This window comes from Carex rostrata, chromosome 4, assembly GCF_964058835.1.
Source record: "Carex rostrata chromosome 4, lpCarRost1.2, whole genome shotgun sequence".
NCBI lineage: Eukaryota > Viridiplantae > Streptophyta > Magnoliopsida > Poales > Cyperaceae > Carex > Carex rostrata.
In genome coordinates, this window is record NC_135921.1 from 4,458,402 (window position 1) to 4,485,051 (window position 26,650).

Here is a 26,650-nt window from a genome sequence, read left to right on the forward strand (position 1 = left end):
GGGTACCAAGTTGAGATTCAGCACAGCGCATCATCCGCAGACTGATGGTCAGTCTGAGCGCACTATTCAGACCTTAGAAGACATGTTGCGTTCCTGCACGTTAAGTTTCCAAGGTTCGTGGGTTGATCATTTGTATCTGGTGGAGTTTGCGTATAACAACAGTTATCATTCGAGTATTGGTATGTCACCGCAAGAGGCGCTGACAGGACAGCAGTGCCGTACTCCGCTGTGGTGGGGACCAGCGGGTACATATCCACCTACGGGACCGCAAATGTTAGAAGAAGTTGCGGAGAAAACGAAAATGGTTCTAAGTCGGCTCAAGTCGGCTCAAAAAAGACAAAAGAAATACGCTGATATTCATCGAAGACCGTTGGAATTCCAAGAAAGTGATCATGTATGGCTTCGAGTTTCGCCTGTCAGAGGCGTGCATCGATTTGGTGTTTCGGGTAAGCTAAGTCCCCGATATATTGGGCCTTTTCAGATTTTGCGACGAGTTGGACCGGTAGCGTACGAGCTTGCGCTACCACCAGCATTAGACCGAGTTCATCCGGTGTTCCATGTATCACAGCTACGCAGATACGTGCGAGATCCATCGCATTGCATTGATCAATCGGGTTTACACGTACAAGATGATCTGACGTATCAGGAAGAACCAATGCAGATATTGGATCGAAAAGAGCAACGGCTTCGAAGTAAGGTAATCAGGCTTGTGTTGGTAAAATGGGGACGCCATTCCGATAAGGAAGCGACGTGGGAACTCGAGGAGAGCATCCGAGAAAAGTATCCGGAGTTGTTCGACAATTCAGGTACGTAATTAAGTTCAGCGGACTGAACTTTGTTTTAAGAGGGGGAGAAATGTGACATTCTCGTAAAATTTTTGGTATAAAATAAAAATATTTCTAAATTTGATATATATATAATTAAACATGTATATGTATATATTGGTTTTGAGTTTGGAAAGGTTTATATGCATTAAAAATATATGTAAGGTTGTATGTGTATAAATTAAGCCCTTATGTAATAATGGAAACTTAAAAGGACTAAATGGTAAAAGAACCCAAATCATGTCATACCTATCTCCCTTGTACCGTTTGGTACACCTTCTATACCGTAAATGAGAGAGGGAAAGTGGTGAGCTGTGCAAGAGAAAGGAAGGGAGAAAGGAAGAAAGTGAAACCCGCGCGATCGATCAAACCGTTCGTAGTCTCGAGATTAGAACGAGGTTCTCCACTTATTCGAACCATCAATTTGGTATATATTTATCTATCATATTCTCTATTCGAAAACCTAATTTTCGATTCGATTCGTGTTTTCTTTCTTTTCTTTTGGTTGAAGTTCTAATTCGAGTTTCGATTGCTATTATAAGCCTTCGATTCGATTTGTCTGAATAATTGAAGTTATTTCATGGAATAGGGTTTTTGGAAATTGAACTAGGGTTTAGGGTTTTGAAAAATCTGATTAATGGTTTTAGAATTCTGAAGGTGATGGATTTGGTTTAGTTATCTCGATCGAAACCGGAATTGTTGGTTAACTCAAAATACCGAGCTTGAATCGACCAAAGTATCACTAACTTGACCAAATTGTGTGTTATGTAAATTTATATGAAACCATGTGTTTAGATATGGTATTAGATGTCCAAGATGGTATGGTATATGATTAAGTAATGCGGGGTAGTAACTGAATTAAAACGAGAAAGCCGAACGAACCAAAACCAGACTGAATACCAAAAAAAAAAAAAAAAAAAAAACCTGATGGTGTTGCGGGCCGCAACCCATCCCTTACGGGCCGTAACAAGTTGAAAACAGAGCTGTAGAACAGAGTTGTGAAATCACTGGAAGTGTGTTGCGGGCCGTAGCCCTTTTATTGCGGGCCGTAAGAGCTGAAACAGAGGCAAATTCATACTGCCTTATTTGTTGCGGGCCGCAACAGAATCCCTTACGGGCTGTAACCAGGTAGCTTAAAATGGTAAAGTGAGTCTAAATTATGCCGAATCGAACGAGCATCGAACCGTAATCGTACTAATTTCATTTATATAGCTACTGTAACTAATTAAACCTTAATTGTGGTATATTTTAAATAGAGTCGGTAAGGCAACCGGGTACGGAATATCACGAGACGTAAGGTCGGTTTACGTGCAGCATAAACAGGTGCGGGATTTCTGGACTTGTTTGATAGTTTATATTCAGAATTAAACTGTGTTTCGGTTAACATGTTGATTATTGATTGAATTGCATTATCGGATTGTGTTGCATATGCATTGCATTGCCCAAATAAAGTGAAACTGGAATTGTTTTAACTGATGGACTTGCATGCTGGTATGGTTATAAATTGTGTTGATCGGAATGATCTGATTTTGGAATTAAAGTCACCGTGCTTTATATCACCATCAGTTGGTGGATATGGTATTATTGTCATCCGCCGTGATGATGTCACCCAGGGGGTGAAACCGGATTTGTCAGAGTCTCTGCAGGGACTTTGACGCCCAGTGTTCTAAAGCTTTAGATCGTCTGGCCCTCGGCAGTTCCCAGTACCGGTTGGGACGAGGGGTAAGTGACGTTGTACTATGATTGTGATTGTATGTGACTTGTGTATCGGAGGCATTACCCAGGGGGTAACGCGTTTGGATGGTCAATTCGCTTTATATGTATTTTTTAGAACCAGACTTTTAATTAAACGGTTAGGCCTGTATCTACCAGATATTCTGAAACCGAGTAAACCAAATATTGTGTGATTGAATTTCATCTTGGCAATTCCTAACTTGTGATTTCATTTGGATATATATATGTTGTTGGATTTCTGCATTCATGTTTACAAATGGTTATGAATTGATCTGGACTTTATTTGTGTTTCATTTTGAATATAATCTGTGATTGCAAGTCCAGGGATTATTTTGTGGCAATTATCGCACTGAGAATTCAATTCTCATCCCCTTTTTGGGTAATATTTTCAGGTTCCGGTTCGGTGGATCCGAGAGAGACACGAGGACGGTAGACCCTGGTTTCACCTCTACATAGCTTGTCTGGTATTGTGACATTAGAGATTATGTGTATAGTTATGTTTTGGTTGTATATATATATTCTCTGTGTCATTTGGTGATGCCTATCCATTGAGATACGGGTTTTGTATACTGAAACCTGACCAGATGGGATTTGAGATCTGTTTATGTTACTTATTTGCTTTGTTTGCGTGTTATGTTTTCTTTCTATCATATCGTAATTGCCTAGTAGGTATACGGGCAACCGTATGCCTACGGCAGGAGCACCTGTCGCGCCTCGTGGGGCACCGGGGTGTGACATGAATTCTCGATTTTTGAGTATAACAACTTTAAAACTTCTCTCTAACCAATTATGCTACCTCCCCTTTATCAAGATAAATTCTTAATGATCCATTGATGAGCGGGTCACAACTCACAAGTCGGTCGGTGTGATGTGATATGCTAGATGCAAATTCAAGAGGACCATCAAGAGGTATGAATCTTATTCGTGGCCTAGGATGATACTCGGACCCACTTCAACTGTAATGTGTACGACTGACAATAGACATTATTTAATAATATTTTAATAGCTCAAGTTCTTTGAATCCGTGCAAATAAATCTGCATATAAATATTAAAATACATGTGACATGTGAAATATAATTAATTAAGAAAACGTGGTTGTTTGATTTATTATTTTTTGGAGTATGATATATTTAAAAATTTCAGCAGTGAGACTACATAAGAGCCATTTGAAAAGGAAATGGATTTCGAGAGTATGGAAGTCTATGTTATCTTTTGAAAATTAGATATGGTTATCTAACAAAGTAATGAGTAAAAGAAAAATAAGTTGAGACAATAAAATCTAGCAATAGTATATCACTAGTGGAGAATCAGACATCAGAAACGGGTCTACGGGTGATACTAACCCTGGTGTTACTAATAGTACCAGTAATCAGGATCGGATGCACAGTCGAACCTGATTCCATTATATATCAAGATCTGACTTTAATAGTTAGCTGATACTGATTTGGGTAATCAAGATCGGACTAATAGAAACAACCGATCGTGATCCTTTAATCAAGATCGGTCATTTATTTTTAACCGATCCTATATATAATTATCAAGATCTGTCTATTACTAAACAGTTGGTACCAAACAGCACTATATACAAACAAAAATTAAAACCATATCTACACTTTGAATTTAATCATACTGTTTTATGAGCTAATAAAGGACATTTTCATGGACAAACAGAAACAAATTTCATATTTTTCTGATTTTTCTACAATTTTTGAGAGCATTTTAAAGTTCAGATTCTGGAAAAAAAAAAAACTGGTACTTTACCAGACTGGTACATGGACTGCCTCTCACAAAATCAAACATGTGACATAACGAGAGGTCTCAAAAACATTTGAAATTTTCTAGAGTCAAAGCTTACACTCTCCTGAGAATAGTTTTGTAAATAACAGTATGCGGTCATCGGACGGACGAGATACCGCCAAACGATTAATCGGTATGCGGCTGATTGATTGGAATTATGCGGACAATTTAACGTTTTTATTAAATTTATGCATATATATCATAATTTAGTAAAAATAATTTATTTAACTCATTAAACTTATCAAATAAACTTAATTTAACTTAGTTCTATTATTATAACATGACATTACGCTTATTTTTTCTTAATGCATAAGCATTTTATATGTGTTAGTAACACATTTATTTAATGAAAAAATAAATTCAAGAATTAAGCTTTTTCAAATACTAATAACATATTATTTGAAAGAAATAAAACATTCCAACATAAAATCACTAAATTTAGTTTGTAATAACAACTTAGTTTTATAAATGAACATGTCATATTAATTGAAAAAGTTACATTAGTAAGTAAGAAAAATATATGGTATTTAAATAACAAAAGAATTAATAAATTTCAAAGTAAGTAAGAAGGAAAAACATATATAAAAAAATATTGGATGTTACAATATATGATTATAAAACTTATTATCACACACTATCACAAAAAAAAATCAATGTGAAAAAAAATATTCACTGGAATAAATTGAAATAAATGAAAATAAAAATGAATAAACGGGAATAAACAGACGATTAAACGGTAAAACGGCCGAGTAATCGTTTTCATCCGCTAACAAGCATCCATTAAGTGTATTCGTCACGGTTTGGCTGTCGCTAACGATTTAACGGTCGTGACCATTTTTACAACACTGGCAGAGAATTTCGACACCAAGAACACAAATTTTGGCCTTGTAGATTAGCCTGTGGAAAATTCACAAAATAGGCTGTCAGAATACGCAAAATTCACAAAAAATATCCCTTTTTTCGTTTTGAGTGGCTTATGGCATCCAACTTTTTTTTTCTTTTTTTTTTTTCATTTTTTCTGGTTTTTGAGTGGCTTATGGAGTCTCACTTTTTTTCTCATTTTTCCGGGCTTAGTCTTATAACCCCAATCTGCCTTTCTATATATTTTGGAATTTTCAACCCAATTTTCAATTTTTTTTTCCTATTTTCCATCAATAAAAATTTCAAGTTGAAATGGGCTAGATCATAAAAAATAATTAAAAAAATTTGAAATTATACTGAACAATTTGCAATTTTTGTTGCTACATGTTAGAGTTTTATAGGTTTGAGAAGAAGAAAAAGAGTAAGAGACAATAGAGACACAACTAAAATTGATTTCCTTAATTAGACTAATTTCGCTCTAAATTTTTAATTCTTTACATAAGCAACAATTAAAGGTACATAGCCCAATGAAATCCGAATATCAATTTTGGTCAAAAACATAATAATATGCACCTTGAATCATATATCTAAAACCAACTAAAAATATAAAAAAAATGCATAAATATATATATATATATACCTAAACAATGTAAACATTTGGTGTGTTTGGCTAGAGGTAAGACTAATGCTAATCCGAGAAACTCCATTTTTTTTTTCAAAAATTGGTTATCCAAATAAGAATTAGAAACTTGGGTTAGATCAAAGATAATTCTATTATACTAACCCGTAAAAATAGTAGGTTAGCAAATTTTCAAGGTAGTGGGGTTAATGATTTTAATAAGAAAAATAGTTTTTACACCTTTAGTATTCATATCTCTGAATTGCGATACAAACACATGCACCCACACAAGTTAGCAAATTTTTTTTTTTTTTTTTGAAAACCAGTTAACAAATTCTACCTAACACAAAAATCACTATTTTTATACTAGTTCTTGCACGATACAAACACACTCACAAAATAAGTTCAAACTAGCTAAAAACAAACTAATACCAAGCTTAAACAAAGCTTGAATTTTTTGTGAGCAAATCAGAACGGTTGGACCGAAAAAAACCAAACAAGCATGTGATCAAGAAAAATAGAAGGGGCCAATTTATACAAAAAATCGATGAACCATTCAAAACCCGGTTCCTTTTTATTTAGTTAATTGCCACATGCTCATGGGCCATGGCTCATTCATTCTTTTGAGGAGAAAAAGGTACTGAGAAAAGGTTGTAGCTGAGGGTGATTATCTGTGGACAATTCAGTATAAATGTTTGTATTTTTGCAATAATTTTTTTTAGCAATTACGTTTGAGCATGAAAAAAAAAAGTCTTCCCAACATTATTTGTTTAAAACAAAATTCCAATATACTATTTTTTTTTTAATATAGATCATTGGAATCTTGTTCATCACAAAAAATGAAGAATTCCGATGGAGTTGATTATTCAATTTTAAAATAAAATGTAAAACTAAAACTTCATTAGTAAAAAAGGAAAGTTGTCATACGATGTTTACTTTAATAATTTTCAGAATGAGTTGTATACATTTTGAGCTTTAAAAAACATGTAATTCTTGCATTTTTAATTATTTATACATTTATTTTTATACTGCTTATTTAATATATATGTGGGAATTCTTACTAATTGTTGAACCATAAAAAAATGAGATTTAGAAATGAATAAAAATGCTAAAAAATATAGAAGAAATGGAGGTATGAAATGAAGAGGATTGAACAAACCCATCATAAAAGCAAGAAGAAAACAATTGAAGCTGCTCACGGTTTTGGGTTGAAATGAAGGGAGCAGATCACCTGCCTCCCGGGGTGTAGGATTTTCCTGTCCCCTCAGTCACTGTGGGGTGGAGTCGGGTTTAGGGTGGGTGAGACCGGGTTTAGGGTTTAGAGTTTAGGGAGTCCACTAACAGTGACTCTGGGGGTAGAAAATTCCTGTCTCCAGGGGGCAGGAGATTCGATCCCTGAAATGAAATGGCAAAATAATAAATTAACTAGGCTAAGAAGTGGTTCGGGCTATGTCAAATTGAATAGAGAAATTAATTAAAAGCCGATTTGAAGAAATGAATCGGATTGCATTTAATAGGCCGAATTGCTCTATATGGGCCGAATTTGATTGCTTCAAATTTCAAAACTTCGGCTGCTCCTTCTATCATTAAACCTGACACGTGGGGTCCGCCTACTCCAACAAATCAGCAGCGAAGCTCCATCCGAAGTTCCCTACATGGCTCACAGTGCCGAATCCATATGGTTTAAAGGCATCTTCTCCTCCAGCTCTCCAACGGCTCAAATGGAAGAAACAAACAAATGCAAGGACAGAGTGCGTATCCTCTGAGATATCTCAACTTTTGCGCGACCAACGTGTCCGGTTTCTATTCAAGGGTGATATAGGGGTCAGTATTATGTGTGATTTGAGATTTGTGCAGAACGTATTTAAACGGTTGGGATTTTCCATAAAGTCACTCAAAGTTTGAGATATCTCAGAGGATACGAATTCTGCAAGGACAGCAGGTCAGCTGGGAAGCGTATCCTCTGCAGAGCCAATCTAGCTTTTAATCTGGTCCATTCGTTTCGAATAGGAAGGACCAGATCAAATCTTGCAAATTTTGAGAATATTTTCTTTTTTTTTCAATTCGGGCAAAATCTGATCTGATTTGTCTGATCCGAAACGAACGGACCAGATTAAAACCTCTGCAGAGATTGGCTCCGCAGAGGATACGCTTCCAGGTCAGCTGCCTCCTCTGTGCCTTGTCTGCCCGATGCTCCTTCCTGTGCTTCAGCCACAACCATTCGATCAAAATTAAAATAGACGCCCTGGATCACACCAGCTCATCTATCCGACCCCTGTTGCTAAAACCCTAGCTCCAAGCCCTTGCCTAGCCTATATAAACAGTACTGTTGAAGGAAGAAAATCTCCAACACCAATACACAACCTTGCTCTACAGCCACCTGCGCAACTAAACCCTTGCTCTACAACAACACAACTTCATCCCTCTCAATTAGGGGTGAAAACGGAGCGGATAATGCTGATACCATATCCGCATCCGTCAAATAATGAGCGGATATAAATACGGATACGGATAGTAAACGGATATCAAAATTCAAAACCAAATCCGCCTTAAACGGATACGGAACGGATAGTCCACGGATACGGATTCGAATACGCATATAAAACGAATAATGGTCGGATAATTAAGATATATGAACTTCTAAGATACAAATATTAATTAAAACATTAAATATAAATATTAATGAACTTATAAGAGATAGGAGATAATCTATTAATATAATATATATACATCAAATAAGTGTATGATAACAAAAGATGTTGTGGTGTAGTGGTTTGAAGCTTAGTCTAAAGGCATTGAGATGGGAGGACATGGGTTCAAATCCCACCTATAGCAAATATTTATTCCTCTTTTATATGGGTCAAGCCAAACTATCCGAATCCGGATAATTCGGATATCCGCTCCGGATTCGGATATCCGCTCCGTTTAGGATTCCGTATCCGAATCCGGATCTTTTATAGATTTCTGAAAATTATCCGAATCCGTATCCGGGAATTATCCGAATCCGGATAATCCGGATTCGGATTATATCCGGATACAGAGCGGATATCCGCCGGATAATCCGGCTCCGTTTTCACCCCTACTCTCAATACAACCTCAAAACATAACACAAACCTCTCATCAAAAATCTGAAAACAAACCCCTCTCCAAATCAAATCAAAACTGAAAACCATCTCAACCCTTTGCAATTTTCTCAATAGAAATAGGTAGAAAATCAGAAACTTTGCACTGTAATCGCCTAAAAAGGCCACCGCTTGTAATTGATGCCATGGATCAATAAAATGCTTCTTACTTGGAGCTTGAATTTAATTTTTTGCTATCACTTCCTTTCTTTTTTGTTCTTTTGATTGATCTTTTATTCTTCTTTTTGCCTCTTCTATGTTATGTGATGATTGATAAGAAAAGGGCTTGAATCTTGGCTTCATCATAGCCATGGATTTAGCTTCTTTATAAAAATAGAATAAATCCCTTCCCTTGCAATCAATGCAACTATGGAGGTTGATTTTCTTTTAAAAACATGTGTATCTAAAATTGCTAAAACACAACTTTAATAGTTCATATTATATGCTACCTTTCAAAAAGATATAAAAAGAATGACAAAACACATTTCTATCTACATTATAGTATATTTCGGCCATTTTTAGATGTTTCAAAAAAAGAAATAAATAAAAGAAAACAAGATATGAGTATGCATGTAGACTTTTATCTTTCCTTTTCTTCAATTTTTTTTTTCTTTGCCTCTCTTGGATCTTTTAATAAAATGATTATTGGCTAAGATGTGTGTAGTGAGCCAGCTGGCATCCTTGCACATTCGGCCCTTTGATTATTTTATTTAAAATATCCACTTGAGAGAATAAAGTGATAAAATAAAAAATTAACACACAAGGGCTGTTCAAAGTAGAGCCAGCTGGCATCCTTTGCATTTCCTCAATCTAATGATCACTTGATGGGCCTAATTGCAAAGAAAGGAATCAATAATATAAGGGGTTATGCTGCCAAAATGCTAACTCTCGCTATTCTTGAGAACTTATTTGCAATTAGTGAAAGACTAAGGTCTAAGGTGTAAAAAGACAACACCACCAATTGCTACATGTCATTTACATCTCTAGATCCATGAAGTCTTGACAATTTTGCCTTTTCAATCAAGTGAGAAGGACTAAAAATGTGATTTTCATAAACCAGGGACCTCCCTGCAAAATACCATGTTCTGGCAGCCTTTAAATGCTCTTGAATGATGATTAGATGGATTTTTAACAATGCAATGCCTCAAAACACCTCTTTTGACCTCTACTAATAAAACAGCAAGTCTAGACTAATGCATGAATCAAATTGTAAAAGTAAATATACCATCACGTAGAGCATTAAAAAACATGCAACATGGACACAAATTTCTTATTATTTGGATTTTTTTCAATTTATTATGAATTTTTGAAGTTCAGCCTTTGAAATGTGAAAAAAACAGCAAAATTACAGCACAGTTCTGTGTTTGCCCTTGAGTTTAACTCTCTGTCTGGTATAGCTAGGAAGCTCCAAAATCCATGAAAATTTTCCAAACTATAGAGAATTATGTCCTGAGAATTTTCATATAAAGAGCATGAAATTTGGTTTAGCAGAACTCTTGGAATGGACTTTTAAATTTGGTTATCAGCACGATAACAGCAGCCATTTACCAGCAGATTTCCCTATACAAAAGTACATATTTCACATAGCTCTAGACTGAGTTTTACAAAAATATTTTACATGCATATAGAACATGACTCGACGAACATTTTCATGTAAAGAATATAAAATTTGGTGTAGGCAATTAGCGGAAATTAATCCTCAGTTCAGCGTTCAGAAAAATGCTGCTGCTTCATTTACCAGAAAAATGGATTGCCTTGCTGTCTTGAAACATTTGTGGAGTCTTGTACACTAAGTCTCAAATCCTCAAATTTTTATGGCCTAAATAACAAACAACAAGAAACAAATTGTACAAATTTCAGCTCGAAACAATGAGCCAATAAGGAAAAATTCAAATCACAAAATGACACCCTGATTCAGTTCAGCATGACCCAAAAATGACCAAGTTCTTAAAATCTATCCCTCTTGCAAATTGAATAAAAGTCAGACCAAACATTCAAATGACCTGATTCCACCTCTCAAAAGCTCTTTATTCATCCCTCTTTAAAACCATATAAAGAACTCCTAAAATGACCCAATTGAATAAGTCACAATGGAAAAGACAATCTGAAAAACTGTAAAAACGTATAAAAATGCTGCTCAGGTGACTAGTTTGCACCTCTGTTTGACATAACAAATCATCATGAAAAATTATGAAAATTGACCGATATGCAGTCTTGATATTATAGAATAAGAATGTAAAGATTCATACAAAATCTCCAAGTAAATTGAGAGATCTTATGCTCCAAACATTGACAAAACTGATAAATGTGTACGTGAAGCAACAGGTGCCCTTCTTCCAAAATTGATAAAGTGAATGGTGAAAATGCAAATGAACCAAACCAGTCTCTCATGTGCTTTATGCTAATCCCTCTATGAAGTCATAAACTTTAATCATCCAAATCCAATTTCTAAAGCCCTCAAAATCCAATTTACTCCAATTTGAGAACCAAAATAAAATTTGCCTAAGTCCCAAACACAACATATACATGTACAAACTCTCCAGGAATCGAACAAGGAAGCCAATCCATGATCCTCAGTTTATACTGAAAACATCACATTTATATGCACACACAATGATCTCCAAGGATCGAACAAGAAAGCCATTCCATGGTCCTCAGTTTATACTGATAACATCGCATTTATATAAACACACACCCTTTAAGGATCGAACAAGGAACCAATCCACGATCCTCAGTTTATACTGAAAACATCGCATTCATATGCAAATATAGGTAGTAGGAGCTGGCACCGCGTCGTATGCTCTGAAGGCCCTCGTGCACCATACCATACCTGTAGGCGGTAGGAGCTGGCACCGCGTCATATGCTCTGAGTTCTACTATGCACATAACATCTCGACAACCTGAATTGGCACCGCGCTTCAAGTTCAGACTCAAGATGAATCTCCAAGGATCGAACAAGGAACCAATCAACGATCCTCAATTTATACTGAAAACACTAATGCATAGGCTAAGTTAGGGATAGGAAACCTAAGTTGCATCTTTGCATTGCATTCATATGCACATACTCTTTAAGGATCGAACAAGGAAGCCAATCCACAATCCTCAGTTTATACTGAAAATACAATGCATTGGTCAAATTAGGGATAAGAAACCTAAGTTGTATCATTGCATCGCATTTATATGCATACTTTACAACATAAATACACCCCCCCCTTTTTATTTACGTTTAGCGGTCCTAAATCTTGGAATGAGGAGGTGCTCGAGAGACATAAATCTCGAGGTAATTAACGATGGGGGCTTACACCCGTCGGAAAATTCAACGTCCCCACAATCAATAAACTCTCTCGTACGGACATACGTACGTGAGTGAACCACAAAGTTCTTTTTTCTTTCTTTTCTCTCAGAACAACACCTTTCCCAATATCACATACCATATCAGAATCGATGAAATCAGTAATCGGTTAGACACTCCAGTGCTGGTGCTGGAATCTCTCCAACAACTCTGCATTGTCCATCAAGTTCCTGGAAAGGCAGCCATGTGGCACGCTAACATGGGTTGCAACCCCTCAATGAATCGTAAGCGGCAATTCTGCGGATCTACCACTAAATTGGGGGTGTAGTGGGATAGGTTGATGAAGGTAGTCCTATAATGATGTACGGTCGAACTGCCCTGAGTGAGAGACACAAAGCTCTGCCTAAAGGTCCGCAGGTGGGCCTGACCCAGGAAACGGGAATGGAAAGAATTAGTAAACTAGGACCACGGAATAACAGGACCTCCCTCGTACTGAGGCTATTGTGAGGTCCACCAATGGCGGGCATCTCTATCAAGGAGTGTGGCAGCGAGCTCATTATGATATTCGGCAGGAAAACGTGCAAGACGAAATGTCTCCTACATGACAGTAAGCTACTCCTCAGCCGCTGTATAAGTGCCATGCCCATCGAACCGGGACGTGTGTAGATGGGTGAAGTCCTGATGAGCTATAGTGAAAGGGTCGTCACCAGCTCCCTGACCCGTAAATTGGGCCAAACCCTGGAAGAACTGTTGCATGAGCTATGCAGCGTCTATGCCACTTAGAGGTGATGGTGGTGGTGGTCCGTGTGGTCCATGCTCGCGAGGTGGAGAAGGAGGTGGTGGTGGTGGTGCATGTCTACGAGGCTGAAAAGGAGGGGGTGGTGATGCACCAGCTCCAGTGGGCTGCGAGGAGCCTGCTCAGCTACCCTCGCATCCCACCAAACCACGTTGCAGAGAGACATAATACTCAAAAACATCCCCGTAGCCTCGTACCACAGATGGTTGAGAATGAACTACGAGTGGTCGAGATGAAGTACTAGCCACTGAGAGCTCAGGACGAGGCTCGGTAGGCTGAGATACAGCCTACGGGGTCACGGAATATGACAGCAATGGTCGCCTATGGTGCAACTGAAAAGATAGTAACAAAATATATAAGGATCAGGTCACGCGTGAGATGGTATGTATGATAAGAGGGGATTTTGATTCTAAGTATATATATGCGAGTTTTTATTTAATAAGTATTGTCAAAGTGCTTTGACTCGTATATTCGTGTATATATATATTAGTTTATCCATATGTGACTATGCTTCGTATTCGTTCTTTCGAGTGATACCTAGCTCAGTATGTAAAGAACATCATGAACCTGAGCTCTGATACCACCCAAAGGATGTCGCACCCTAAACCAGGAATTCTGGATTAAGGTGTGATCAGCTTCGCCTCATACTTAATTAATCATTAAGCACACAAGGCTAAGATAACAAAATAATAAAACAGCAGTGGAAGTATAAAATAAAGTATCAGCATCAGTCATATACAAATAAATAAACATAAACATACTCATCATACAATACGATCCAGCTCAGATCCAAAATAATATCAACTACAGGAGGGAGATACATGATCTATTGAGCCCGTATATATAACACATGAAGTACGAGACTCATAAACCTAATCAAAAGCCTAACCCTAACTAATCAATTGGCATGGCCATTAGGGACAGTTCCTGGCAACTCGTGTTGTGGATCGCCAGATTTTGTACCTAAAACCCACGAAACAACATATGGATGAGCGACGAATTGCCCAGTATATGACCCAGAATTATCCCCTCAGGGATCCTCTACGATCAAAACACTTTCATTTATAAATTGCGTACAATTATGAATATAATTAAAATATGTACAAGTGTGATCCTATTTCAATATCTAATAGAAAGAAAACATTTTAATTAATGCCATGATGCGGTAATTATAATATGCCAATATGCAGAATAAACCCAAAGTCAAGATACAATATCGGATAGTAATCAAATCGAAGTCTAGTACCAAAGCACTATGTGTACAAATATAATAATAATACGGGTTTAGTAAATCACCCTGTGCCATGCCAATAGGATCAAAAGATCTGAAATAATATAATCCAAGAACTGTGTTCGTAGGTACAATGACACACGTTGCCTAATGACATTGAGCATTGCCCACAAGTTAACAACACATTAGCCGATGGTTATATCAAAATCTGGTGTGTCATCTCGCCTAAACGATCCTTTAACCAAACATATAAAATAGGAGAAATCATACAATGCAAGTCGTCAAAAATAAGTCAATCTCATTCCTCATGAGCAGGAGAGAACTTTTTGAAAAAGAGCAGATATGGAAGGTGGTAGTGGTCATGGTGATAGTAAGCCAGCCTCGGGTGAGAAACGAGGAAGAGGGCCTTCCCAAATGAAGGAGAAATTCAATGAGAAAGGCAAAAATCTTCCACTTGACAAATTTTTCAGGTCTATTGTTACTGAGGAGACAAAGAGTTTTTCAACACAACTTGGGGTATTGGTGAGAAGGAATGTTCCTATAAGGTACCAACATTGGAAAGATGTTCCAGATAACAAAAAACAATTCCTATGGAACAACTTAAGGTAAATAACATGGTACTAATTTCACAAGCTTTCATTTGATATTAACTAACTCCAAATTTTGATTTCTATTTGTTTGGCAGCTAGACTGGGGTATAGAGGAGCACCCAAAAGTGAAGAAGTATTTTTATCAGAAAATGGCTACCATGCACCGAAAGTTCAGAACCGATCTGACTAAAGCGTGGTGCAATTTGTCAAGCTCAGAACCAGATTTTGGCAAGCTCAATATTGAACAGCAAGACTGGGATGAATTTGTCGAGTACTGAAAGACAACGAAATTTGATGTATGTTTATTTCTATGCACAACCTACCTTATCTCTAATTAAGAATTCAAATATTTTTATAATTAAGGCCAATTGTTGTTTCTTTGTTCAAATTGTAGAATGCCAGCAAGATTGGGAAGGCGAATCCGGCCCACAACAAGTATCCACATTTCTTAGGATCCAGAGGTTATAATCGTGAGGATTTCTAGAGTAGACTTAGAGATGCTATGCAGGCGATTGCAAATGAGAAAACATATAGTGATCCGTCTTCCCAATGGTCAACTACGGCATTGACACCAGAGAAGATTGTTGATTTGTCGGTTGAGCATAGGCACGTCACATGGAAACTAGCAAGATAGAAGCTCTCAGACGAGACCAAGGAACGCTTTTATCTAGAAACATATGTACCGGTCATCAACAAAATTGTGAGGATGTAGATATTGTCATTCATTGAAATTCAACTTTAATTTATTATGTTATAACATGTTGTTATTTCAGGAAGAACAAGAAGCGACTTTCAAACAAGGCTTATTGACCATCCAACGATACGACAATGTTATAGGAAAATCTCTGCCAAATCCGGAACATCCTGGGAGGGTGAGAGGAGTGGGAGGTCTGGTTCCAATCAAAAAAACATACGAGAAAAACTCAAAAAAGGAGAGAAGCACTTTCTCGAGGTCCGAACGTGAATTTGAGGAGAGAGTGGATAAGAAAGTGGAGGAGAAAGTAAGAGGAATAGAGAAGAGATTACAGAGAGACATGGAGGCGAAAATTGCAATGTTGTTTCAGTAGCAAATTGGCCAACAAGAAAAGACGGATAGCCCAACAGTCGTTCAGAGTAGCTGCCAGTTAGTCAAACCAACAATAGTTCTTTCCGATTTTACTGAGGTAATGCAAATTAAGATTTTAATCAGTAGGCCTATGCCTTAGTTTCATACATATTTAGATTTTAATTTATTTTCCATTACATGTCTTAGTTTCATACATATTATTTTATTCGAGTAAATACATATATTTGTACAGGAGGCAGAACTAAGATGCAAACTCCAGGTGGAGCAAGATGGGAAAACTGTTGTAGTGGCCATAGGGATAATTCATGTTCCAGTTGTACAAGGTGGAACAATTCACAGTAGGCCTATGCTGCCCAATCACGCAAGAGTAATGGTGGATGTTATTTGTGATGCGAACTATATAGACACCCCCTTACCTATACCAAATGACGAGCAGGTAACCCTAAAGGATGTCCTCAGCAGTTTCACTGGATGGCCGATGTTCATGATATTGATAAATCCAGTTGAGGTATATTATTATTACAAGTTCTTATACTTCTTAATTTGTATCTATATGATAGAGTTATAGTTGATTCTGGATTTTATTTCAATTTATTATGAAATTTTGCAGGAACCATGCAAAGAGTTACAAGTTCCTAAAGGTGGGAACGCAACGAGTTACTTCAAGGTGTTTGATGGTATCAATTTTTACAAATGGGGACGAACATTCAAGCTCCTGCGTGATCGATTTTCAGACCAAGATGGCAATGTATTTCATATCGATCCCCCACTTGATATTTTCTGTTTAGTAGAGTCCATATCCGTTTATGTAGATGATTGTTTAAACTTGCTTAAACCAAAGGAGTGGTTCACTGCAGCAATTGTTCAGATCTGGATGTTGTGAGTTAATAATATTCATAATAATGGCATAATGTAGTACTTTTAATTCAAATTTCACAAAATTGAGATCACCTGTATGCCTTTTTTTTGCAGGCATTGGCACAAATACCTCAAGGAGAAATTTTTCGATGAGCAGGTTAGTTTCATGGATCCCGCTAGAACAAGTGACATCATGATGAACAATGACCCAGAATCCTGTCATGATTACATAAGGCGAGCGCTCAAAGAAAACTGAGACAAGAGATTGATATTTATACCGTATCATCAGCTGTGAGTGCTATATATATTCTAATTTTATTAAATTTCTTTCAATTCATATAAATTATATAATATGACATGCTACAAAAGAAAGTGCATTGTACGTGTTCGATTCTGATAAGAAGCACAAAAGAACACTGAGGATCGTTGATGCGCTTGAGGAGTAAGTGCCTTCATAAATTTTATGCTTGTTTAGAATGCTAATGATTTTTTTATTATTTTATCATGGTAAATATCTCTTGTAAGTACTGATTGTTCACTGTGTTCATATTTCAACAGTGCCTTCCGCACGGAGATGTGTACTACTTTAAAGGTTCATAACGATTGCAAGGTAATAGTTTCTATTGAATTTCTCTCGTTTGTTTGGAATCAATGCATGAAATTATGGTGAATACTGTTGTTCTGTTGGCTGTGTTGCCTTGCTCTCTGACCTGTTGCCTTGTATGTGCTTTCCTTGCTCTGTTTTGGTTCTGTTAACCTGCTTCTGTTGTTGGCTATTTGGTTTGTTGTGCCTTGTTCTGTTCTGTTTGCCTTGATATGTTTTGCTGGCCTTGTGCCTTGACCTCTTGCCTTGTTGTGCCTTGTGCCTTGTTGGATTTGTTAATCTGACACGTATAACTTGTTTAATTTTTTAACTGTCTTGATGTGTTATATAGTGCCCACAACAACCAAACGGATGGGAATGTGCATATTATGTCATGTTGTTGATGCATGACATAATAAAGGAATACATCGATGTTTTTCCGAGCTTAAAGGTATATATGCATTTGTATATTTTTAAAAAATAAGCATTGTTGCTTCAAATATAATTAAATACACAATTAATTGTGCATGCTCTTCTATCTTTTAAAAAAGGCAGGACATTCCTGCTAGATATGCTATCCAACGCCTCAACGACTTTCGCCTAATGTGGGTTCAAATTTTCCTAAATAAAGTAAAGGTGAGAAAAAGTAGAACAATTTAGGATTTGTAAACTTAATTTGCATGAACATGAATTTTTTATAATAATTGAGGATGTGTATGTGTATGATATTTAATAGGATGTGTATGTGATATTTAATTTAGGATGTGTATGTCTATGATATTTAATTTAGGATTTGTATGTGATTTGTATGCAAAAAATAATAATTTAGTATATTGGCCAGCAAAATATATATGGAAGCTGGCCAAATAAATAAAAATATTTTTTTAGATTCAATAAAACATCATAATCGGTTATTTTGAAAAAACCCATATAGATACCAATTTGTATTAAAAAAAAACTTCCAAATAACAATTAGGATCGGTTATTCTATACAACTAATCCTACTAAATGTTAATCTCGATCGGTTTTTTAATCGAACCAATCCTAATTGTTATTTTCTAATGGGTATTAAAAAAATAAAAAATAACTATTATGATTGGTTCTATTAAAAAACATATCCTAATATATATTAATCTGGATCGGTTGTTTAAAGGAACTGATCCAGATTAGTATACATTAGGATCAGCTATTTTATACAACCAATTTAGATTAATTTATATTAGGATTGGTGGTTTAATATAACCAATCCTAATTCATACTATTGGGATCGGTTATTTAATAGAACCGATCATAATTTAAACTATTTGGATCGGTTCTTTAACCGATCCAAATTAGTGTAGTATTAGTATCGCCTTGATCATAATCGGTTAAAATCTGATCCTAATGTACGTAAATAACTGATCCTAATTCCAGTTTTTCTACTAGTCCCCATCTTGTCTCCCTTCACTCTTAATCCAAGCCAAGGGTTCTCTGTGACATACTGACTATTCTTTAGTTTGGAGGCGGTATTATGGTAACAACTTTTTCTATATGATAATTACGGCGGTGGTTAGACGATTTTAGTATACATACTAGATAAAATTTGGATGGTTATCCAATCCTCCGTTTGATTTGGATAGAATAAATAGTAGTAGTATATGATCAATTCAAGCTTTTGTGTATATATACTATATTCAAATAATTGGCATAAGATTCTTGTGAAGATAATAGCTTTTATATGGAGCTAATTAAAAGAATCCTGTAAAAGCACAAGGTAGCTAGTGAAGAACAAATCATAGTCCATATTTATACTAATGAAAATCATAGTTATTGAATTACTAAGAGAGAACACAAGATACAGAATTAAAGAGGAGAGAAATTTTCAACAGAGATAAAGTCTGAATTTATTTATAAGTTATAACTTGAGCCACATTTAGAAACAAAAACACTTGCAACACTCTAATTGCCAACTGTTACCATAACTCCATAACATGCATTACCTTCCAGTACTAAACATAACACAAAATACTTGTAACACAAAGCACAGCAACAAAAAGCACTAGCTAGGACTCTTATACCAACAACTTAAAATAACTTAAAACATGATCTTGAGTACTTATGACTCCGTCTGCGGCTACTGACAGGGCATATTTGCTGGCTGGAATGCGATCACGATCAGTACTTACTAGACCTTCACTATTATTCTTTTCTCACAACTATAACATATCAAGCGAAGTAATGTAAAAATTATATTTCAATTGGCTTCAGTAATAGTGAGATTACTTGCTCCTTAGTCTTATGACCCGGCTCTGCATATCCATCCAAGCCACTTCCGTAAAAACATTGTGCCATGCGTACGATATTGAGAAGAACATTTCTATAATACTCATGGAAAGCAGAATCCCCGACATTTTCGCAGTTCAGTAATTTCCAACATTTCCATATCATCTCGTTTATCCCTTGGCGAGCGGCAGATTCTGTGACTCTTTTGTCACGCATGTAGCATTGAATAGCTTTGTCAACATCCCCACGCGCTATTTCATGCTGAATATTAAAATGAAGATATCATGAAATTGCTTACATAATACATATAAATTGCTTATGTAATAATTCTTGATTTTTCTATGATGGTTTGAAAATCAGTCGATTCTAAGTTGACTCAGCCTGAGGCGAATTGATTTATTGCCAATATTCTCTGCTGGGTAAGTTTTGTACAGAAAACCGGTAGAATCAGTGCTGAATCAGAATAATCGGCCTATTTTCTACTTATATTCACCAATTTATTAAAAATTTGACCTGTTTTGATGATATTTTGGATTAGTGTCTTATTTAATTAATAGCTGATATGAGATTAGGGTTGTAAAACTCTCATTGGGAGACTGTAAATAACTTTTTCTTATTAATATATTGTGCTTCTTGCCAACTGACCTTAAAAAAAAAATACTTTAAACTTTAATTAAGATCAGATACACCTAGCCTGGATTGGTTTATATTAAAAAAAGAATATAAATTTTCTTTTTTATCTATTAAATAAAAGTTCCTTTTATTTTTATTGTGTATGCAACATTTTTCTTGTTTAAAAAAGGATTTACAATTTAACTTATCTATCAAAATTTATATTTATTTTTAATATTTATATGCCTGTACTGTATTATGAGAGTAGATATTGTAAGTAAAACCCATTTTTTGTTACATAGTTTCTAATAAAGTTTTTTTTTCCTTCTAAATTTTCCATATTTTTTAAGTACAAAACAGACTTTTTTTTTGGAAGAAATCCCTGTCAGCTGATCTCTTCCGAGTTGACCGATTCTAACTCCACATACAACATCCCAAATTGAGATTGTTGACAAAAGTGACATCAAGGGGTGAAAACGGATCGGATAGTGGTAAAATTATGTCCTTATCCGTTTTATATTTTTTTAATATGGATATGGACATGGATCGGATCGGATATATATTAAAAGAATATCAAAGTTCATAATATTTATCTAATTATATATATTGGTGAATAACATTTTTTCTTATAATACATATTAAACTATATGGTATATATCTACTATTTGGATGTAGATAATTAAATTTTAAAACTATATATGTATCCGTATCCGCACGGATATTTAAATATTAAATATTCGTATTTAATTTTGGAATACGGATTGGATATTATCCACTCCGTTTTCAACCCTAGATGACATCAATCTGGTTTGAAATTGTTAGATATGTCACAGTAGCTAGGTTAATTTGTAACGCTCGCCCTTGTTAAAATAGATGTATGGTTTAACACCAAGTACACATGAAAATAATATTAAGATCCGTATTATATTATCAGATATTTTAAATGCTATAACTTACAGAAGATGTTCCAAAGTCGTCCGACAGACGGGCAGAAATAGCAGCAACACGCATAATATTTGGATAACCATGTAACAACTGCTCCAAATCATTAGCAGAAACTTCATCGTTGATACAGTAAGCACTAGTAAAACAAACATTTACTGACATAGAGATCCATGCATTCTCAAGGTACTCCTCCAATGTTGGTTGATATTTGGTGTGGTACCACCTTGCTTCCACTAGGTATGCTTTGCATAAATCCGTCCACTAGAAAATTATCGGAAAGAATGATCATTATTTTGCATATTTAACTAATAGATGGCTTTCCGGGGCATATATGCTGGTATGATATGAAACCTAATTAAGGTGGTAATTTAACGAGAATGTTGGGTGGAAAGGTGCAATAAAAATAATTAGAAAAAATGGTGATACCAAGTGATAGTACATAAGAGTCTATGTACTAATTAACCAGAGAAGAAAATTTCAAGACCAAAAATAAAAGATGTTGATTCATTACCGCTTTCCTTAAACACGGAGTGATTCTAAGCCCTCTTTCTTTCAGGACAAGATCGCTGTCGTCCTGAACCATGTTAATGAGAGCTCTAAGGCACAATTGCATGAAGTCAGGTAGCATCTCAATAGAAGTGATATCCCACCTTTAGATGGAAATGGTAAAAAGCAAGGAGTATTGATATGATATATAGTGAATAATTAGTGAATACTGAGTAGTAATGTATGCAATAAATGAATGAAACACTTACTGCTCCACAGCATGCGTAAATGCCTCAAGTTCATCTAACGACCCGTACACATCATAGATATCATCAATTGATGTAATTAAGCTAATTGCTTTTGTTATTGCTTTTCTAGCATGAGCATGCTTCAGTTCAGGAACAAATGCCATACTCCAAAGATAGTTTTCTACGATTCTATCTCGAATGAAAGGAAGCTTTTTATCAATCTCTAAATCTGTCCACCACCTGAAGAATCAAAATGGTAAATTTCAACCGTTAATTTTTGTTTTTGTTTTTTTTGTTTTTGTAATTAAATGCATGTTTTCTTTTATTATTTATCTATTTTGCAAATAATAATCAGTCTAAAGATTTGTTAGTGATTATCAAATTAGAACTTAACTGTCCCTTGATAAAGTCATAGGTTACTATTTTATTTTGCCTTAATATTGTAGAGCCCGCATACCATTGTCATTGCGACACCAGGTCAACAACAGTTGTATATGATAATATAATGCGGGAAAGGACGGTTTGAAGTGATGAATGGAACTACTCTGTATACTTTATAAAAAACATGAATTATAAAAAAAGAAAAAGTGAGATTATTTTCCTCGTTAATGTAAATCGTTATACCTTGAGGTCTCCTTTAGTTCTTTCTTATATGCGTTCTGAAGTAAATTAAACTCCGAAACCGCTAGTTCCATAAAAGCTGGCCTCATATGCTCGTCCAACTTATATTGGTCTATAAACCAGCGAGCGTGCAACCTTTCTGTTCCCCGGCCATACAGAGGAATCTCCAGTGCATGAGCAACATGTTCTTTTAGCCTTGAATCGGTATTTTTTGAGCTCTGCAAGAAATCTGTGAGATATTTGGTCGTCACGTCCCTTGCCATTTCTAGTTTCTCTTCTCCTTCTTTCGTGAGAAAAGAAGCCTCATACAAACTTAATGTTGCTTTAATGTCAGAAGAAAGCTTTGCTTTCAAGTCATCTTTGTTGTCCATGCAGTTTTTGAATATATCTGCTTAGAGTTGAGTTTTGACATTAGACATATTAATTTCCATTCAAGTACACATTAGATATCTGAAATTTCAGCACAGGCAATAGGACAAAGATTAATTCTTCAAGCTATGGGCAGATCTAGAATTTTCGTCTGCAGGTGAGGGGGAGGCAAAAAAAAAATAGCGTATGAGGTTTAAATAGCTACTTAGTACTAGATAAAAATTAATGCTCTAACTTATAATTTTCATTATTCTGACTTCTAATTTTCAATGCTCTAACTTCTAATTCTAATTAATTGCGAATCAGAATTTAAAAAATTCATCTAAATTTTAACCCTAAATTTAACCTTAATTATAAATTAATCAGATGTCCGATCCATAATGGTTTGACAATTTAATTTATGCTCCCAAAAAACGAAAGCTATATATATATGATTGGTATCTTCTTCTTCTAACAATATTTTAAATAATTCAACAAAAATTAAGTCGGTTCTTTTGGTCTGGCATAAAAAGTTATCTTGTATCAATTACCATGGAAACTATACTAGATGAGAGAAGTAGCAGAGAAGATATGCAGGTAAAAGACAAATATAAAATGCCAATTTGCTAGCTACCTTCTGATACGCTAAATCCATGCATCCTTAGTAGTCTAAAGAGCAGTGATATGAGGTGGAGGTCATCCCTGGTAGACATCAATATTTGATCCATAGACTCATGGATCTCAGTAAGCACACATTTTATATCCTTCTTGAAGTGACATGCCACTCCAAGCTGTTGCAATGAATCAATAAGATCTAGCTTATCTTTGAGCAACTTTTCTCCGTATATCATTTCCCTCACCTCTTCCTTGAGCTTACGAGATTCTTTATTTCTTTTATATCTCCCACCTACTAATTCGTTAAACAACAAAAGTGTTATTGGTTTGAATGATACATTTGAAACTTAATTAGACCATAAACTTATACGGGACATACTTATGGTCTCATTTACGTACTTAGTTTACGCTAACCTTTAGCAACATTTCAATTTGTATCAGAGCTGCACAGATAGAAATTCCATATTGAATATAATTATTGCTTATTGAAAATTTTGTTTACTAATTAAAGGGAAGTATTTAAAAAACTAAACAAATAAAATTATGTATCGAGGATCATCTACGAACTGACATGAAAAATCTTACTTTACCTCTGATTAAGAATTATGAACTCAAAAACTATCTTGACTATATATCCTACCCTGCGATCATCTTTGCATTTTTGTTTTGTTTCTGTTTTATTCTCATGTCTTGCACACAAATGCATGATTTCCTTTGATATAAAATTTTTGAATTTTTCATATTCACTTTGATTTCTAAGCCACCAAAATTGTGGACCTATATCAAACATACCAGAAAAATGATGTTGTAAAACTTGTGAAAATACCTCAAACTGAATTGTCATTTTAATTCTGAAAAAAAAAAGTTCGGACCGAAATGACATTTCAGTTCTTATGATTTTTGTTAAAAAAAAATAAAAGTAATCATCTCTAATTATGGTTTATAAAAAAAATTCCGGTGCTCCGACATGCTAGCTATTATGAACAGTAATGTACTAATGTTAATTAATGATCTCTAATGGTTACATATCCAACCTTTGTTTTGAATTATGAGAACTACAAGATCTAGATAACATAATTAGTATATGAAACTGCAAGGGAAATTTTTTTTCTCAATGGTTACATGTTAAATGTATATATTATATATGTCACTAATTACCTTGCCATCTTCAGTTATTGACTGTATGAAGTTGTGGTGCCATATTGTCGGTTTCCAGTTTGCAGAACGTCGTTCAACTGCTAGGCATGGTGTTTCCATATTGCAAGATTTGGGGAAAGCACTGCTTCTTGGATGAGCAAAGCAGACTGCTAATATATGGTGGTTTGGCTTTCCTAGATACCTCAACACATCTTTTTATAGCATCTCCAAGCATAGGCTTTCCTAGATACCTCAACACATCTTATTTAAAAGAAAATAAGATAGGGAGTCAAGATAGGTGTCCTTGCACTTAGAATTCGTATCCTCTGCATTAACTCAAAAGAGAATCTTTTTGAGTTAATGAATTTCAACCATTGGATCTATTTTAAAATTTGTGCGGACAAAATCTGCACTAATATTAAAGGGTCTCTATGTCATAAGCAAGTGCCGGATTAATTCCGTTATAATTCTACAATCATCACAAACTGCTGATGAGTGGTTCTGCCTGCGCAGAAATATGATTTTTTGGTCATCTGCTAGTTTATTGTTTCGAAAATGAAAAAAAGCTCTACTACATGCATGCCGAAATTCTTATTAATATTAAAAATATATATATTTTTTTTAATATTTTGCATTCAAATTCGAAAAAATTTGAAATTCGTCCAGTCTAGAAAATAATTCTCTGGATTCAGACCTTCTTTTTGAAAAATTGCCTCAGATCGAGAGACGCCTCAATTAGCGTGAATCCAGAGAATAATTTTCCGTATTTATTTTTTAATTAAAATATAAAATATCATGATTTATTTATTTTTTTATTAAAATATTAGAAATATTTTTTATATTTTGAAAATAGATATACTATATAATTGAATTTATTATAAATATTGTGATAAATAACCCATATGAACATTTTTTATGCCGGATTTTCTACAGTTGTAAGAAAAATTAAAATATTTATTTGTGTGTTATTGGGAAAAAAAAATTTGTATCTGAGTTATTGATCCCGGTTCGAAAGTCACTTCTAATTAAATAAAGAAAATTTTGTGTGGTCCTTCTAGTGCATTCAAATTTTAAGATACTTCATTTATTTTCGAAAAAAATAATATGACATTTGTCAGACGAAATATTTTGATATCAATTTGTTTCTCAAAATAGATGTAGTATTTTAGAATGTACTAGAAAGACTACAATAATTTATTTATTTACTCAGAAGCGACTTTTAAACTGAGATCAATAACTCAAATCCAAAATATATTTTTTTTCTTGAAATATTTTAATTTTTCTTATAGTCACAAAAAATTCGGTCTAAAAAATGTTGATCCGGAATATTTGTCGCAGTCTTTCTAATAAATTTAATTAGATGGTATTCTATTTATTTTCAAAGAAATATAAAAAATATTTCTAATATTTCTATAAAAAAATAAATCGTAATATTTTCTATTTCAATTGGAAAACAAAAATTTAGAGTTATTTTCCGAAAACCCGAATCCGGAGAATTATTCTCCGAAAAAAGGATTTTTGAATCCGGAGAATAATTTTTCAGAAAGAAAGTCTGAATTCAGAGAATTATTTTTCAGATTATACTGATTTTGAATTTGGATGCAGAATGTTAAATTTTATATATTTTTTTAATATAAATAAAAATTTCCAGCATGCATGCTACTTAGTCGATCAAGGACTTAGGTGGTATATATATTTCCTTCTTATTGAAAATGTTTGCTTTTTTCATTTATACATTAATAAAATGTCTTATTTTCTCTTCCTTTTTCCTCCCTCTTCTTTTCTCGCATTTACTTCTGTTTAATTTTGTTTGAAGAATACAACTGTTATTTGTTTTTAACAGAAATCTTAATTTTGAACAACGCCAAATAGATGCTTAATTAGCCCACCAGATTTGTTTGATCGTGCATTCAGTGCCTTAAAACATATGATGAATGGGGACACCAAATGAATTCATTTTTTTTTTTTTTTTTGAGAGAGAACAAATAAATACATAATTATT

The 26,650-nt window shown here is 34.8% G+C and overlaps 2 protein-coding genes across 3 annotated transcripts in view; both read right to left on the minus strand.

Annotated features, from left to right (window-relative positions):
* Positions 1-19,274: 19,274 nt before the first annotated feature.
* LOC144553286 (monoterpene synthase 7, chloroplastic-like) overlaps positions 19,275-26,650 on the minus strand; it is a 63,298-nt gene continuing 55,922 nt past the window's right edge. Inside the window, exon 8 of the transcript XR_013511345.1 lies at positions 19,275-19,447. The gene's annotated coding sequence lies outside the window, so the exon portion shown is untranslated. The remainder of the gene's footprint in view (positions 19,448-26,650) is intronic.
* LOC144553289 (monoterpene synthase 7, chloroplastic-like) lies at positions 19,474-24,808 on the minus strand. Of its 2 annotated transcripts, none has more exons than XM_078301390.1 (7): positions 24,670-24,808; positions 23,531-23,803; positions 22,552-22,936; positions 21,949-22,167; positions 21,705-21,843; positions 21,206-21,454; positions 19,474-19,897 (listed from the first exon to the last, which is right to left on the minus strand). In XM_078301390.1, exons 2-7 carry the CDS (start codon positions 23,745-23,747, stop codon positions 19,601-19,603), a joined length of 1,506 nt encoding a protein of 501 aa, XP_078157516.1. In that variant the 5' UTR covers positions 23,748-23,803; positions 24,670-24,808; the 3' UTR covers positions 19,474-19,600. The 2 variants fall into 2 exon arrangements, with proteins under 2 accessions (XP_078157516.1, XP_078157515.1); XM_078301389.1 differs by having other exon boundaries at positions 22,552-22,939.

Coding starts and splice junctions, on each gene's coding strand:
- LOC144553289 (XM_078301389.1), bottom strand. CDS start 23,747: ATGATATACGGAGAAAAGTTGCTCAAAGATAAGCTAGATCTTATTGAT. Junction 21,844..21,948: donor TTTACGCATGCTGTGGAGCA/GTAAGTGTTTCA, acceptor TTCCATCTAAAG/GTGGGATATCACTTCTATTG. Junction 21,455..21,704: donor CTCCGTGTTTAAGGAAAGCG/GTAATGAATCAA, acceptor ATAATTTTCTAG/TGGACGGATTTATGCAAAGC.